Source organism: Lissotriton helveticus, chromosome 1_1 (genome assembly GCF_964261635.1).
Source record: "Lissotriton helveticus chromosome 1_1, aLisHel1.1, whole genome shotgun sequence".
Lineage (NCBI taxonomy): Eukaryota > Metazoa > Chordata > Amphibia > Caudata > Salamandridae > Lissotriton > Lissotriton helveticus.
In genome coordinates, this window is record NC_136057.1 from 453330897 (window position 1) to 453348688 (window position 17792).

Here is a 17792-nt window from a genome sequence, read left to right on the forward strand (position 1 = left end):
GTGTTTTGGGGTCAATAACACCAACGGGGGAGACGCAACAGCGGCAGATTGACAGTATATATGTATATCAGTAGGGGAGATGGATTTCGTGACCTGGTCAGTGAAGAGGGAAGAGAGGGGAGGGGGGAGGAGAAATGCGACACGGCGGGAAGGGGCAGGCAGGATGACTCAGGGGAGGGGGCGGAGCGGGGCAGAGAGGCATGTGGGTGTGAAGAAGCCGGGCCTTTGAAGTGAAGCTAAGCTTCACTTCAAAGGTGTCGGAGGAATGCGGGCGGCTGTGCACGCGCTTTTAAGCTCAATGCACATGCGCATTGAGCTTAAAAGTCACGGGCACTGCAAGGAATCGCCACGATTCCTTGCAAGTTAGATAAAGTGTGGATGAGCCCCTATAGTCTCGCTTGCTCGATGCGCATGCGCATCGACAGGCGAGACCTAAAAAAGCACAGTACAATGCCTCAGCAACATGCCTCGGGGCAGATCCAGTGCAACATGCCCTCTCACAAAGTAATCTCACAGTACCCCCATGCAAGGTATCCCTTCCCACCGCCCCTGTAGAGAGCCTCCTGCATGGATCTCCAGTTCGCAAACACTTACTTAGGGTGTCTGCACACGGTCTCTCACTGGAAGCTGCACAGATGACGGCTGGCAGGGATGAACGCTGGCAGGGGCATGCACAGTGACACTATGTTGGTTAAAGTGCCATACTTGTCTGAGGTGTCCCAGGATCCCTAGCAGCTGTGTGTAGAGCCTCTTTTTTTTTATAGAAGCACCCTAGGTGCACACGTGGCTGCCAGTGATCGGTGTGCAATGCACATGACAATAATGGCCAGGTACCAGGGCATATATGGGTGCCACGGGTGCCAGCTGCAGAAAAGGGCTGTGCACACCTCCCACATTACACAAAGAGCACACAAGGGAGATATGTGGCCTAGTTCTAGTGAAAGTGCCCACAGAGGAACAAGGAAACATTGATGCTAATCATGGCTTCCTCTCTTGAGCAAGATATATGATCCTGGGCAAATAGTTTTATCTCAGCGCTCTCAGCTGTCACAATTAGATGATTGGAAGCAGGCTAAACAACTCTTGTTGTGTAAATAAATGAACATATCTACTAGAAATAAATCACTTTTGTCGTACCACATAACATTACATATAGATTTTGACACAGCTGTTTGCACACATTACAGACAGATGACACACGCTTGTGGGTTTCTCTGTGTGCCAAAAAGGTACAACACACAAGCGTGTGTTCTCCCTCAGCCTCCAAGGTCCCCCGTCCAGGTGCGCCACAGGAAGAGGCATCCAGTCCTTACCCTCACCTTCTGCTACCCCTCCCCCTCCTCTGTCCTGCTGACCTTGAAAGGTGGGAAGTGGTTGATTGAGTTGGCAGAAAGCTCAGGCCACGCAAAAAATATCAATTAAAAAAATGCCATAAAGGAGCTGTGTCAGACACAGAGAATGGACCATGCTCATGCTGTATATATCGAAATAGATTGGGACTATGTACTTTATTTGGCAAGCTAACGAGACACAAATTGCAATTTGCGCGCACACAGACTCAGCTCCACCCAAACCTGCTGGCTGTAATTTAGATATCTCCGCAGTGTCGAATCCTGCAGAACAATTATTGTGAACATTTTAAGCGAGCAGGGGTCCAGATACTGAAGGAATAAAGCGAGCCATTAAACAGAGATAAGGGTGGAAGTGAAGGGCACAGTTGGATGACGTGTTGCGTTTTATAAACAGGCTGGAAACCTACCCATGACTCGTCGAAGAAATCCCAACGTTCATTTCGCTGCCGTGGTCTGGAATCATCTTACTTTTTCAGGGGTCAGCTAGCAGGCCGTGACTGGAAGACACGCATTCTTCGCCTGATAACAGCTCTGTTTCCAGAGGAAGGGGGAGCGCGTGCCATCACTCTCCCGTGACTCTGGTGTTCTTGTTGTAGCAGTCCTGTCCACGCCAGGGCGTGGTGACGTCCCAACAGCGCCGGCCAATCACGGAGTTCATGGAGCAGGGCTAATACTGCCCATAATGAGACCCGGCTCCCCCGGGTCTCTGCCTGTGTTAGTGCAAGGAGAGGAGGAGGAGGGAAGGGGCTACTGCGTGTGTGCGCATGCGTGGGCAAGTCATAAAAATGACTTGTCCTAAATGCGCACACACTGCTGCTGCCCCCTGCCCTCCCTGCCACGCTGCTGCTATCTGCTAGCTCAGCCTGCCACTCACAGCCGCAGGCCCGCCCCCCACACCCTTCCGCGATGACGTCACTATAGTTAGTGACTCCGACCGACCTCCAGGCTCAAAATAAATGCTTTATGACTCGGTAATTGGTATGTATGCAGTGACGGTCGTCCATGGTTAGTGGGGCAACGCCCCAACGCCCCCAATGAACGAACCGCCACTGGTAGATCCTCTATGTTCTTCTGGAGAGGAAGGAGGTGATCCATCCAAGTGCATCCCCTTGTTTGCCGATGATGTGAAGTATTTTGATCAGCGTTTGGTGAGATACAGTGTTGTAGGCTGCCGAGAGGTCGAGGAGGATCAGAGCTGCTATTTCTCCTTGGTCAAGGAGGGTTTGAATGTCAATGGTGGCTGCATGCAGGGCGCTTTCGGTGCTGTGGAAACCAGATTGGGAGGAGTTGAGTAGCTGGTTCTGCTCTAGATGTGTCATGAGTTGCTTGTTGATCATCTTTACCATTACCTTCACTGGGAATGGGAGCAGTGAGATTTGCAGTAGTTTTTGAGTTCGCTGGGGTCGGCGGAGGGTTTTTGAAATAGTCGTCAGACTTTGGCGTGTTTCCAGGCATCAGGAAATGTTGCAATGTTGATAGAGGTGTTAAGCAGGGTGGCAAGTTACTGGCAGATCGTTTGTTTTCTGAGGTTGAAGATGTGATATGGGCATGGATCTCTGGGAGCTCCTGGTGGATGGATTTCATGGTGGAGGTGGTGTCCTGGGTAGAGGGGAGGTTCCCATTGGTCAGCCTGTGGTTCATGTCAATAGTGGTGGTGGTTTGTCTAGGAAGGGTGTGGGTTGGGGTTCGAAGTTTCTGTATATGGTTGCGATCTTGTTGTGGAAGAAGTCAGCGAGTATGTCGCTCAGCTCCTATGAGGGTGTGATGTTATTTTCGCTGGTAGCCAGGTTAGAGAATTCCTTAACGATATTGCAAAGTTTCTTGGTGTGGTAGATGCTGATTTTGATACATGTGGTTAGGTCTGTCTTCGTGTTGCCCTCAATAGGCAGTAGTAGAGTTTGAGGGAGGTCTTGAAGGCTGCCCTGTCGGAGGTGTCCTTGCTAGCTTGCCATCTCCTCTCCAGCTATTTGTTGTCTCGTTTCGCTGTTCTGAGTTCTTGGGTGTACCAGCCGGCCTGTTTGGATGAATTTTTTCTGGATGTTGCTCTTGATGGGACGATGCTGGCGGGTCAATTGGTGATTCACATGTTGAAGTTCTTCACTCCCTGTTCGAGGTTGGTGGTCTCTGAGATTTTGTAGGGGGCGCTGGTCATTTTTCGGAGAGGTGGTGCAGGGGCTGGAGATGCTGAAATGGATGATGGAGTTATCGGCCCATGTGAGTACTGTGACATGGCTATCTTTGACGCAGTTGCTGGAGGTGAAAATGTGGTCCAGCATGTGTTCTGCGGTATTAGTAAGGTTGTGGATGATCTTGGTCAATCCAACGCTGCTCATACTGTCGAGGAGGCGCGCTGTATTGTCATTAGGATGATGCAGTGAGCTAAAAAACGGTGTTGGATCTAGCCCTGATCTCTTGACTGGGTGAGAGTTTTCTGCTTAATTCAGAGACTCTGTCCATCACCACCCCTTGTTGTAAATTATTTTGTCCACCCTAAGCGTGGAAGGGTATGCTCAGACATGAGTCCCTTGCTCACTGCACCATCAGGATTCAAGCAAGCCGGGCCGAAGAGGCTGAAATGCCAGAAACCGGTCCCCGGTAGCTTGTTTCCTTTCCAGTGTAAGAATTGGCTTTGTAGTTTGGTTTGCCCTGTTCCCATCATGCACTGGGACAGGAACGGACTAATTTGCATACAGCCAGGTTCTGAAACTGGGATGATGCAGTGAGCTAAAAAACGGTGTTGGATCTAGCCCTGATCTCTTGACTGGGTGAGAGTTTTCTGCTTAATTCAGAGACTCTGTCCATCACCACCCCTTGTTGTAAATTATTTTGTCCACCCTAAGCGTGGAAGGGTATGCTCAGACATGAGTCCCTTGCTCACTGCACCATCAGGATTCAAGCAAGCCGGGCCGAAGAGGCTGAAATGCCAGAAACCGGTCCCCGGTAGCTTGTTTCCTTTCCAGTGTAAGAATTGGCTTTGTAGTTTGGTTTGCCCTGTTCCCATCATGCACTGGGACAGGAACGGACTAATTTGCATACAGCCAGGTTCTGAAACTGGGATGATGCAGTGAGCTAAAAAACGGTGTTGGATCTAGCCCTGATCTCTTGACTGGGTGAGAGTTTTCTGCTTAATTCAGAGACTCTGTCCATCACCACCCCTTGTTGTAAATTATTTTGTCCACCCTAAGCGTGGAAGGGTATGCTCAGACATGAGTCCCTTGCTCACTGCACCATCAGGATTCAAGCAAGCCGGGCCGAAGAGGCTGAAATGCCAGAAACCGGTCCCCGGTAGCTTGTTTCCTTTCCAGTGTAAGAATTGGCTTTGTAGTTTGGTTTGCCCTGTTCCCATCATGCACTGGGACAGGAACGGAATAATTTGCATACAGCCAGGTTCTGAAACTGGGATGATGCAGTGAGCTAAAAAACGGTGTTGGATCTAGCCCTGATCTCTTGACTGGGTGAGAGTTTTCTGCTTAATTCAGAGACTCTGTCCATCACCACCCCTTGTTGTAAAGTATTGTCATTAGGGTCATCAATGTGGACATTCAGGTCGCCATGGAGATGTAGTCCCTGTAGTGCAAGTCTAGGGGCACAAAGAAGTCTGCGATTGAATTGAAGATGCTGGAGGGCATGCCTGGGGCCGGTATGCGAGGCTGCTTCTGATGGTTGTCTTGTTATCCGTGTGGAGCTTGAAGTTGAGATGTTCCATGGGGGTGGGGTGGGGGTGATGTCGGTGGTGGTGGTGCACTGTATGGTCTCTTTGTGGAGGATGGCTGTACCTCCTCATGGCTTGTTGGCGTGGTCCAGGGAGTCCATTGGGGATCACTGTGGCAATGTCTGGGGCGGATGTGGGGTTGAGCCTGGTCTCGGGGAGGAAGACAATGTCAGGTGCAAGGGTGGCGATGAGGTCCCATAATTTGGTGGAATGCTGGCATAGTAGGTGTGTGTTGAGACGGGTGCATGCGAGTTGGTGTTTTTATTCAGGGTGGGGCTGGTCGATGAGCTGGTGTGTGCACTAAGGCAGGTGAAGTGGCAGTGGGTGCAAGTGAAAGATCCTAACATGGGGCACGAGTCAGTATGTGTTGCAGAATCTGGGGTAGAGGGTCTAGAGCTCGGTGATAATGAATCTTCGGGGTGGGCGGCAAGGCCAGGGGTTGTGAAGCTGGGCGCGGTGCAGGTAAGGACTGCGCGAACAGGTTTGCCTTTGGCGCATGCACAGTTGCATTGTGGCCCAAATTAAGTAGGTTGTGGGGTGAGCAGGGCTTCTGTTAGCAGGAAGAAAGGGGAGTGGGAAAACATGAGCTGAAAACCTGGGCAACAGCGGTGTCACTGGATCAGTCTGGATCACGCAGGAACTGGAGGCCACAGGCAAGTGGCAGGCTAGGTATCCAGGTGCCTATCAATATAAAACTTCTGAGCTGCAGGTTACCCTGATCTGGGTAAACTGCACTTTTTTGAGCTTGAAATAATTATGATGTTTTGACGTATTTTAAAAGGTACAGTGCGTAATCTGCACAGACCACCCATTTTATTAGCTTTTAATAAACTTGCATCTGTGGATGGGTGGTGCCCTTTTGTCAGAAGTCCTGAAAAATCCAGCTCCACAGTTTTCACAACTGTGGCTCTGAAGGGTAGTAAATACAATCAAAAATTCTAGACTCTTGACAGGAAAAAATGTTGATAAGGTACAGCGATAAGAAATGGGAGGTGATTAGACAGTTCATCCACCTGCTTCCAGGCCACACCAAAGTGCTCCCACGGACCCTTCTCCTGCCAGACCTGCAGCTTCACCAGCCTCCAAGCCACCGCCGGGCCCACCGGGGCAGGACGCAAAAACCTCAGATGCATACTACTCAACACCCGCTCCGCACACAAGCACGCCATCGAACTCTGGGACCTACTCAACTCATCCTCCCCGGATGTCGCCTTCCTGACGGAGACCTGGATGAACTACTCTTCGGCACCCAACATCGCCATCGCCATCCCGGACGGGTACAAAATCACTCGCAGGGACCCCACCAACAGAGTAGGAGGAGGAATCGCCATCGTCCACAGGAACACCCTCAGAATCTCAACCAGGACCGATGACACCTCTGCGCCGCCGAACACCTGCACTTCCAGATCCATATCGACCCCAACACCACCCTCAGAGGAACCCACATCTACAAACCCCCGGGCTCCAGCCACTGTTCAGCGACGCCATCGCCGACCTCGTCAGCACGCACCCCCTCGCATCCACGGACTACATTCTCCTCGGAGACCTGAACTTTCACCTCGAAAACGCCAACCACAGCAACTTCACCACCATGCTCGCCAACCTCGCCAACCTCGGACTCAAATAGCTCGTCACAACTCCCACCCACTCCACCGGACACAGGCTCGACCCCATCTTTTCTGTCAGCAACAACATCACCTTCAGCCACACCACCGAACTCCGCTGGACTGACCCCCGCTGCGTCCTTTTCACCTTTGAGGAAACCCACCACACACAACGGACCCCCCACCGCAGCTGGACCAAGGTCCCCGAAGACCAGCTAATCACCACCCTCGCCAAACGGACACCGCTGACTCCGACACTGCAGCCCGCAACCTCAGGGAATGGATAGACGACTGCGTCAACACGCTCGCCCCGATAAAGAAACCCTCAAACAGATGCACAGACAGAAAAGCCGCCTGGTTCACCGCCGACCTCGAGGCATCCGAACAGACCTGCCGAAGACTCGAGAGGAAGTGGCACCACAAACAGACAACAACACAGCCCACAAGAACATCATCCGTAGACACCACCAACTCATCCGAACTGCCAAAAGGACCTCCTTCAAGGAACGCACTGACAACAACGTACACTACAACAAAGAGCTCTTCAACATTGTGAAGGAACTCTCTAACTCCAACGACATCCCGCCGTTGCAAGACCTCTGCAACTCCCTAGCCACCTTCTTCCACCGCAATATCGCAGACATCCACAACAGCTTCAACAACGAGACGCCCCCCCGACACCTCAGACTCAGCACCCCCAGCCACATCGACCTCCTGCTCTCCTGGACCCACGTTAACGACTAAGGCGCCATCAAAATCATGAACACCATCCACTCCGGCTAACCGTCCGACCCCTGCCCGCACCACATCTTCAACAAAGCAAGCCCAATCATCGCACCCCACCTCCAGAAGATCATCAACATCTCCTTCGAGACCGCCGCCTTCCCGGAGAGCTGGAAGCACACCAAGATCAACGCCCTACTCAAGAAACCCAAGGCAGACCCCAAGGACCTCAAGAACTTCAGGCCCATCTCCCTGCTCCCGTTCCTGGCGAAAGTCATCGAGAAGATTGTCAACATGCAAATGACATACTTCTTTGAAGAGAACAATACATTGGACCGGTCCCAATTGGGATCCCGCAGCAACCACAGCACCGAAAACACTGCCACCGATGATGTCAGGACAGTGCAAGACAATGGCGAAACCACGGCCTTCATCCTCCTGGACCTGTCGGCCGACTTCGATACCATCTGCCACCACACCCTACGCACACGCCTCCACAACGCAGGGATCCGCGACAAAGCCCTGGACTGGACCACCTCCTTCCTCACCGGCAGAACACAGAGTGTCCGCCTCCCTCTTAGGAAGAGGTGTGGCGCCGCGGCCAGGGTGACTGACGCTGGAATCTGGGGATCACGGTTCGATCCCCGGCGCCGGTGGCAGGTTAGCCCAGCACCATGTGACTCTGGGCAATAGCTTGCTTAATCTTCCCAACGGCCCCCAGCGCCTAGAGACCCTTGCGGATGATTGTGCGCTTTACAAATGTGGATTTATTTATTTATTATTTTTATTTCTTTCCGCTCTGAAGCCACCAAGATCATCTGCGGCGTTCTCCAAGGATCATCCCTCAGCCCGACACTCTTAAACGTCTACATGGCACCGCTTGCCAACATCGTCCGATCGCACAACCTCAACATCATCTCCTACGCCGACGACACCCAGCTCATTCTCTCTATCATCAAGGACCCCACCACGAAGGAATGTAGGCCGTCGCTGAATGGATGAAAAACAGCCGCCTGCAACTGAACTCAGACAAAACGGAGGTCCTCATCCTCAGCCTCACCACCTCCACCTGGGATGATTCCTGGTAGCCAGCCACAATGGGAGCCGCACCAACACCCACCAACCGGCACGCAACCTGGGAGTAATCCTAGAATCATCGCTATCAATGACCCAGCAAGTCAACGCCGTATCATCCTCCTGCTTCAACACCCTCCGCATGCTCCACAAGATCTACAGATGGATACCCACTCATACAAGAAAGACGGTCACCCAGGCCCTCGTCAGCAGCAGACTGGACTACAGCAACGTCCTCTACGCGGGAACCATGGCCAAACTCCAGAAACTACTCCAAAGCATACAGAACGCCTTGGCACACCTCATCCTCGACATCCCTAACCTCAGCCACATCACAGATCACCTGAGAGACCTGCACTGGCTCCCCGTCAACAAGAGGATCACCTTCAAGCCCCGCAACCATGCCCACAAGGCACTCCACAACACCCGACCAGCATACCTCAACAAGCGACTCACCTTCTACACCCCAAACCGCCTGCTTCGCTCCGCTGACCTCGCCCTCACCACCGTCCCGCGCATCAGAATAACGATCGCCAGATGCAGATCACCCACCTCACCGCCAAGACCTGGAACACCCTCCCCATCCACCTACAGCAGACCCAGGACCTACTGACCTTCAGGAGACTACTCAAGACCTGGCTGTTCGAGCAATAGCAGTGTCCCCCCCCCACCTCCAGATTGGTAGGAAAAGAGGAGGTTGAAACTGGAGTTAAAGTAGTAACTAGAAAGAAAGAGAATAAAATGGCTGAGAGGGCCAATTAGCGAGGAGGAGAGCGGTGTGTTTCTAAGAAGAGAAGGCGATGAAGCTGTGCTAGAAGAAGATGAAGGAGGAAGATGGAACAGGAGAGTGATGACCAAAGTGGGTGATGGGATTAGGGTTATTGGTAGTTCTGTACTGAGAAAAGGAAGAGATGCAAGTATAGTGAGTAGGGAAAGATGAAGGAGGACAATGAAGCTGGTAAAAGATTACAATGAGGAGAAAGGAAGGACATCAGAGAAGAGGGTGATAGGCAAATGATAAGAACTGGTTAGGCAGGGAACGAGTGTTAGGAGGAGAGTGGTAGAGCATAAGGGAGAAGTGAGGGATGAATGGGCAGAGTGATGGAAGCAGATGGTGATTGAACTACCAGGAGACAAGAAGAGAACAAGAAAAAAAGAGGGCACATGCCAGTCACAATTTACAATAGACAATTCTGTTTTGTGACATTCACATAAGCTGCACATTTCCACTTTGTAACCCATAAAATACATTCTACTCATGGGATTGACAGCGAATATTGGTTGAAAAGCTAGCCACCTAATTACAAGTCCAGTCATCAACCTCAGAATCTTTACTCGTGGCACACTTTGCAGCTACGTGTATAAATTGGATCACATCTGATGTCTGATCAGTTGCAAACTTGGATTGCTTTCCGATTGTTATTGCACTTATTTGAACTAAATGGACAGCAGTAGTTATTACAGCTACAAAAAGTTGCATAGCTCTTTGTTATCTCTTTAAAATATGCATGCCCCCAAAGCCTTTGTAGTTCATCTGTGTGCTGATGAGCACACTTTACATAATCCAGGACCTTGAGCGGCTGTTATTCAAAATATTGAGAGCAGCAAGTGAAGAACAGGTACTAGACAGCAGGACTGAAAGGTCCACTTACACATGCCTGCACAACCACTCGTACGAACCCATCTCAAACTTCCTTTACATACACAAAATCATTACTACATAGACACCAGCAGTGAAGGTACGGCTGACAAAAGCGGGTCAGGTGGAGAGGGTTGAGGTAGAGAGAGGATGGTGAAGCGTAGAAAGAGGAGGGAGATATATAGGATTGTGGGAGGGAGAAAGGTGAGGCAATGAGAGGGAGGACGAGGGAGTGCGGATGGTGGGGTGAAGAGAAGGAGGCGAGTGAGATAAAGCCATGGAAGAGAGTGATAGGTGACGCTAGAGCAGAGGATAAGATGGAGACAGAAGGATGAGGGATAAGTGGAGGCACAGTGAGAGGATGGAGAGGCGAAGAGAAAAGGGGAGCAGTATGTGATGGAAAAAGAGGAGGCAGAGGCAAAGAAATAGCTATGCGAGGTGAAGAGAGTGAGACGGCAACAGCTGGGAGAGAAGAGGATGAGAGAGGAGGGTGAGACAAGAAAAAGGAGGGTGAGGTGAAGAGAAAAGGAGGGTGAGGCAGGATTATGCAGAGGGTGAGAAGAGCAGTGTGAAGTGGAAAGAAAGGAGGGTAAGGTAGAGAGAGAGGGGGGAGAAGAGGAAGAGAGCAAAAGAAGCAAAGCACTTCGGTGCAAAACCCTAGCAATAAAGTTAAAACTGGTAAGAAGTATGAAGCGTATCCCCGTACAAGACCATACAACATGGCCAGCCCCACCGCTCAGGTACCTGGAAACCGCTAGACTACTCCATTCATCTCCATGGCCCACTCATGCAAGTTAATGGCCCTCCCAGACCTGAATCCTGGAGCCGGGCCTGCTGCAGTGTACGACAGGTCAGGTGTCCCCAGACCCGAATTATCTGATGTAGTTTAGGGACCACATAATTCCAGGCAGGAACACCTGTGGCTTTATCACTGTGGGTGAAATGCTACATGTGTATTAAAAGCCTAGATGTTGTATTTCCACACATAATTAGGGCCGCTAGTAATAAAGGCCAGCCGCAGCCACTGCATGCTTCTGTAAACCTTCATGTATCTCTGCGTCCCTGCTGTTTTAATTCGATCTCTACAGCTTCCTCAGTAAGAGAACAGCTCCCGGCACTGCTGCTGAGCTGGCATTGATTGAGAACCCTGCGGTGATTTGGCAAAACACATCGGGAATTAATGTTTAAAGACAACAAGTGTTACCAAATGATTTCTGAAACCAAAACAAACGTCTTCTATTGTACTGGAAACAAAACAAACAACACAATCAGTTTGCTTTCGAAGCTTTACAACGAAAAGGAGGGAGGTTTTGAGAGTGAATGAGTGAGTCAGTGCGCCTATACAGCACAAATAACAGAATTTAGTCTCTGGTTGCTCGAGTCAGCATTTCTATTTTAGATTGTGCATACGCATCAGCTGACCGCGAAACACTGCTTATGGATTCATCAACAGACTGTTGTGAAGGGGGAAAAAAGCTTTTCTTGAAATATGCATGCTATGTTTAAAACTACCTGACACAGACACATTGGTGTTTCTTTTGTAGAGAGCGGACGTGAGATCCTGTGCCCTCAAAGCACCCAAGGCTGAAGTAGGCGTGCATTAATATTCAACAACTAGAGCCTTTGAAAGTTACTCCCGATTTGCCTTCAAAATACAATGTCCTAAGCAGCAGGTTCGGAAAACATCATGGCACTCAAAACAGTTCTTTGAATCCGGCCCACTCAGTGCTGCAAATCACCAGGACTTTCAAGGAGCCTCCCTCGCGCCTGTTTATGAACACGGCCTTCTAAAATACCGATCTCTGTTTAAATTGACTTAAGAAAATCATCAGCCGGTCTACGAAACTCCTCGTAAATGCTTTTTGAATGTAGCCACTGTGCAGGTCTCCACTGAGGTCCAAGGAAAGCCTGTCCCCATGTCAATCAACAACAAGGGGGAGAAGGCTTCTAATCTAGGGGACAATGAGGCGTGCTGCATCGTGCCCCTCCTCCTCCTCCTCCACGCGCCCTGGCGTGGACATATTCTGTAGTGTCCGTTCACTACTTGCGCCTATAGAAAAGCATGAGGACTGCGAGGAGGCGTGCCCGCGTCTAGCACGACGCCGATGAGATTAACAAACAAAAACATGAAGTAAACTGAAGTAATTCGGGATCATTTATACCTCAGGCACGGGTGAGGCGCAGGTTGCTGCTGACTTCCGGAGTCCGGATTCTCGGTCCCCTCTGCTCTCTGGAGCCCACCCGGTGCCCTGGTCAGTCTGTTGGCAGCAGCTCACGTACCTGGCCAGCTCTTCCTGCACGTCTCAGCGCTCTCACATGTAAGCAGGAAAGGGTAAGTTTACTTTCAGTAACAACGGAAAGGGCGGGTCGGTCGCGCCTGCCGAACTGGCTTTTCCAATCCTGCTTTCCTCGATAACCGGGGCGTTTCGGAGAGCGCTCGTCCAGTACCTGTGGTCATTTGCGCCTCCCTCAAGAAACAGGTATAAAATACTGAAACTCAGGCGGTTTGTAAATACAAATTGGAAAAAAGGCGCCTTTCATTATTTCTGTATTGCAGAGGTAAAGCCAAGTAAAAGTACGGTAGATTCAGTGGAATTTAGAATGAACCTCTGACAGCCCTGTCTTCGTTTAAAACAAGCATTTGCAATGCAATAGGTCACGCATTAATTAAGTTTGAGCTATTGGCATTGCTAAATATTGCAACACCAATTGCAACAAAAGTCTATAAATTGTAGCCAATTTTGTAGCAATGGTGGCATGCTGCGCTTTAGATGAATATGTTTAAAAGTAAAGTGTGCCATACGGCAATTGCTACAATAGTTAATTGTCAATGCGTTAACAATTGATGTGTGCACTGATGGCTGGTGGTGTGTGTGCCTGTAGAAATTGTGCAGTGATAGCTGGTGGTGTGTGTGCCTGTTGGAAGTATGCACTGCCGGCTGGTAGTGTGTGTGCCTGGTGGAAGCGTGCACTGACCGCTGGTGGAAGCGTGCACTGACGGCTGGTGGTGTGTGCCTGGTGAAAGTGTGCACTGACGGCTGTGTGTGGTTGTGTGTGGTTGTTTGTGTGTTTTTGGTTGTGTGTGTGGTTCTATGTGTGGTTGTGAGTGTTTGTGTGTGTGGTTGCATGTGTGTTTGTGATTGTGTATGTGTGTGGGTGGATGTGTGTGGTTGGGGTTGTGTGTGTGGTTGTGTGCATTTGTGGTGTGTGTGCATTTCTGGTTGTGTGTGTGTGTGTGGTTGTGGGGGTGTGTGTGGTTGTGTGTGTGGTTGTGTGTGTGGGTGTAACAGTAATACTAAAAGCATCTAAAAATAAAGGAACGCAAACATCGAGTTTGTGGAAAGAGAAAGCAGGTTGTAAGTCAAACGGGCAGCAGCAAAGCATTAACACAACATGTTCTTTGATGTTTGATGTTCTTTGAACAAGAACATCAAAGGGGTGCTGCAAAAGTGATTGCGGGCGCTTAATGTCTCAAAAAGCATCGTAAAACCGTAGCGTGCATGTGCACTTAGCTGTTGCATAATGTTGAAAACATTTGGCTGTGTATTTTGGCAAAATATCCGATTTGTTATTCACGGACGCACTGCTCCCAAAAAAGCCCGTATTTTCATGTGTGTTAGCAGGAGTGCCTAGTAAGTAGCACAAAAGCTCAAGTTTAATTCAAGAATATATTTTTGGGGGTGAATGCATTTAAATAGATGTAAGCAAGTGATCAAAAGTTCATTTCGAGCGACAGTGAGAAACACAGCGCTTTAGCATACATTTCTGTGATACAATGGACAAGTGAAAATATTCTTGCCCTATGGTTCCTGTGAGATTTGCTGTTTAGTAACAAAACAAACAGCATTTATAGTTGACAAATATTAACGGAGGACCAAAGTGAAAAGAAAAAATGCATCCCGTGAGAAGAGGGAGGGTGAAACAGAGAAAGAGGGAAGTAGAAGAAGAGAGAGTGAGGGCGGGAGCGAGCGAGAGAGGGAGAAAGAGGAGAGAGTGAGTGTGTGCGTTTTTTGTTAAGTTATGCTGAGTGTTTGCCCAGCACTTTATGCACTCTGTAAGATTAACTCCAAGCCTTCAGGAGGAACAGGAGAAATGAAACAGAAGAACAGATACAAGGGAAAAGAACAGCTATGGGACTGAGGAAGAAAGTGCAACCTTTAGGGGTGGAGTGGTTTTCTCCAAAAAAGGTATGATCCTGTCTGAAGCCTGGGTGTTGCAGCAAGTTTTGTTCTGCGCCTGTGTTTGCCTAGATCTTACACAAAGTGTTTTATATCTGTTAATTAGTTATTCTCATTAATACACTTAAAATGTTTTAGTACAAAATAACTTATCATTTTATGAATCAGTTGGTTTCTAATAGGCAGACACCTCAATAGCATTTGTGAAATAAAATATTTATATTTTACCAAAGATCCACAAAGGGGGTATTTTTCCACCTGGATGTCCCATAATATCTGGGATTGGTTCACCAACCGAAAAACTTTCTGAATTCGTGGATCTTCACCTTCAAAAATACGTCACTGATCTTCCCTCCTACATCAGGGATAGTAAAGATATTTTGGTTAAGTTTAAGGACTTCCAATGGTCGGAAGAGATGTCATTTGTAACATTTGATGTTGAGAGCCTTTATACCTGCATACACAAATACTTTGGTATACCAGCAGTTCAATCCTTCCTGGATAGGGAGCGGGCAGAACAATATGATTTCAATAAAATGTTGTTGGAAATGATAGATATCATTTTAGGCAACAATTACTTTTTGCATGACACCACTTGGTACCATCAAATACTTGGGACTGCCATGGGTTCGATATTTGCTCCCTCGTACTCCTGCCTCTTTATGGGGTGGTTCGAGAGGGAGCATGCATGGCACGGACGCGCCTCCCCCTGGACCGAACATATTGTGTTCTGGGGGAGGTACATTGATGATATCGTCGTCCTGTGGTCAGGATCCACTGAACAATTGTCAGTTTCACACTTACCTAAAAGACAACAACTGTAATGTAAAGCTTACAATGACACAGGGCAAGGATAAAATCAATTTTTTTGGATATACATTTTTTTGTCAGAGAAGGGGTGGTACAAAGTACTCTCTCCAGAAAAGAGACTGCCTGCAACGCTGTGCTGCATGCAGCAAGTGCGCATCCACACATAGTAATTAATAACATCCCTTACGGAGAGATGACTAGGTTAAGAAGAAATTGTAGCGAGAGTAGGGTCTGCTATCCTATGGTCACCCCAAATTTTTGCTTTTTGCTTCACTGGTTTATGACTTAATGTGGCTGTGGGCCTGCTAATCAGACCCACAGCCTGCTGTTCTCTCTCTAAATTGTTACCCATGTACTTTAGGTGCATAACGAAATTGGAACTGGTTCACCTTATTGGCCCCTGTAACAGTGTACCCAGGTACCCAGGGCATAGGTGCTTCCAAGGCCTACCAGGGGCTGCAGCATGTATTGTGCCACCCCTGGCCTGGCCTCCCTATTTGACACAACTGGCTGATCACTCAGCTGGGGTAAGTCGGTGTAACCACCCCTTACTTAGGTGTAGTATGCCTATACCTAACCTAAAATGGACACATATGTTCCTATCAGTCACTCCTATGGAAGGCCTCATCAATCCTGGAGGCAGAGTGCTTGGAAATATGTGAGATGGTGCTCTGGCATGAGCTGAGCCTGTCTGCAGCTTTCGGAACCATGTCCTTTAGCTGTTTCATGATATTGCCATACCATATACTCTTAAGTGCATTATGAACCTCGCGGTTAAATGCTATCTTGGGTTTGGCTTTATCAAAACATGTTGAGTAAGTTGTCATACGAATTGGAATACTACCCCCTCGCCAGTTCTGGCGACGGGGGTAGCATTCCACCCTTCTTGAGGGACACGACATGTACCTAGCCTGAACCCCGGTTAAAGTTAAACAGAGCCTTAGCATCTCAAAATGGATGCTGCCACCACAGACACAAGTCTGACCTCCTGCTGCTGGGAGTCCTTCCAGCGAGGGCAGCTTGGACAAAGGGTTTCCTGCCTGGGGAGGTGCTAGCACCACTCCAGACAGGATTTTGTGTATTGGGTAGGACAGGGCTGAATAGAATCAGACATGCCTGGGGCACACAAGGTGTCCCTGTGCATAGGCCAGTTCAAACCGGTGCTGGGGCTTTCCAGCCCCAGTCCTGGCGCGAAACTGGACAAAGGAAAGGGGGTGTAACCACCCCCCTTCCTGGTTCCACCCAGAGGAGGGACCTAGTAGGTGATCCGGCCCCCCAGATTCGAATAAGAGTGGGAGCTGTGTCCTGAGACTTCAGATCATCCTGAATCAACTTGAAATACAGAAGAAGACTGCACTTCGACATTCTGCTGCACAGAAGACGGAAGAGAATCTCCCTTGTGGCCAAGGAGTGACCACCCTGTGAATACAGGCACCAACCAGCAACTCGACGTCTGCTTTGCCGCCGCCGGAGCCCGAGCCCAGAGCCTGACAAGACCCAGACTCCCAGACTTCTCACCGCCCGATCCACAGTCCCTGCAAAGAAGGGACCCGTGGAGGCACCGAGAGACGTGGGACCGGACCTCTTGGAAGACCCCCGAAACGCTGACTGCGCAGCATCAGAGGCACCCTCGACGCTGTGCTTTGGGGTTTGAGAAGCCCCAACCTCGAGCAGCCCTTGCACCGAAGATCAGCCCCCCAGCATCTCCACGATCTGCGTGGGGCCCTTTTGCATCGTGCCACGCGACGCGCCATCCCGGTCACTTGCCACGTGGCTAGCGGCCATCTTGGCGACGAAACCTTCAACTTACACTGCGGGTCTGGTTGCTCCAGACTTGCCCTCGCTCCTGTAAAAAGGAGCCCCTGCTCTGACCTTGCTGGTCCGAGTAGCAAGCCTTTTTCGATTCCTGCGTGGCTTGCACTAGCCAAGGCCTGTTTGCTCCAATCAAGTTGCCGACACCGCCAACAGCGAGAAGCCTGCGTGGGACAGCTCGTGACCGACTCCTGGACGTCTTCGACCTCTCGTGTCCACGTGGCTGCAGAGAGAAGCTACACGACATCACCTGTTTGCGCCCGACATTGCCTGGTTCCACTCTGGTTCCACGGTAGTCACTGGCTAGTGACTTTGAACATTGTCCCCTCTGCTTTCAGGTCGTCACCTCTTCAGATCCACCCTTGGATCCACCGGAACTCTTCACATCGAGTCGCCTGCAGCATCTTCAGCTCCAAACACCATCGACCTGCGTGACGAAACCTGACACTACTTCGACCCTATGCACCCGCTTCCTGTGGGTGAGGTAACTCAGCTCCGCCGGTGTTCCCACACTGGTACACACCTCTAGTGTCTGTGTCTAAACTTTCATCCTTCTAGGTCACTCGGAAGGTTCCTTTTTAACTAACTTTGTAACTTTTACGCACCATTGACATTGCATTGGTAAAGCGTGCACTTTCCGCACTGCACCCGAGTCCCGCGGGCCTTTCCCGACTTCTTCACTGCTAGTCCCGAACAGCTCCAGCGATTCCCCAGGCCCTAGGCCTCTTCACTTTCCCCATAGTGGTTCTTATACCACTATTTTAGTATATGGTTTAGGTGGCCCCTAGGGCTCATCCATAATTGTGCAACTTTTGTGTATTTAAACTGTGTTTTGTTTTAACGCATTTGCTTCTGTGCTCATAAAGAGTATCAGGGTTATTTGTAGAA

The 17792-nt window shown here is 49.7% G+C and overlaps 1 protein-coding gene across 3 annotated transcripts in view; it reads right to left on the bottom strand.

Annotated features, from left to right (window-relative positions):
* Positions 1-12503, bottom strand: part of ARHGAP8 (Rho GTPase activating protein 8) — a 929058-nt gene extending 916555 nt beyond the window's left edge. The window contains exon 1 of one of the 3 annotated variants that reach the window (XM_078673848.1): positions 12385-12503. Coding sequence is in view for 1 of the 3 variants with exons in the window: in XM_078673846.1 (XP_078529972.1) it covers positions 1760-1815 (56 nt within the window). In the remaining 2 variants the exon portion in view is untranslated. Of the gene's footprint in view, positions 1-1759; positions 1831-12266 lie in introns of those variants that run through there. The other 2 variants (XM_078673847.1, XM_078673846.1) reach the window with 2 other exon arrangements.
* Between the last annotated feature and the right edge of the window lie 5289 nt (positions 12504-17792).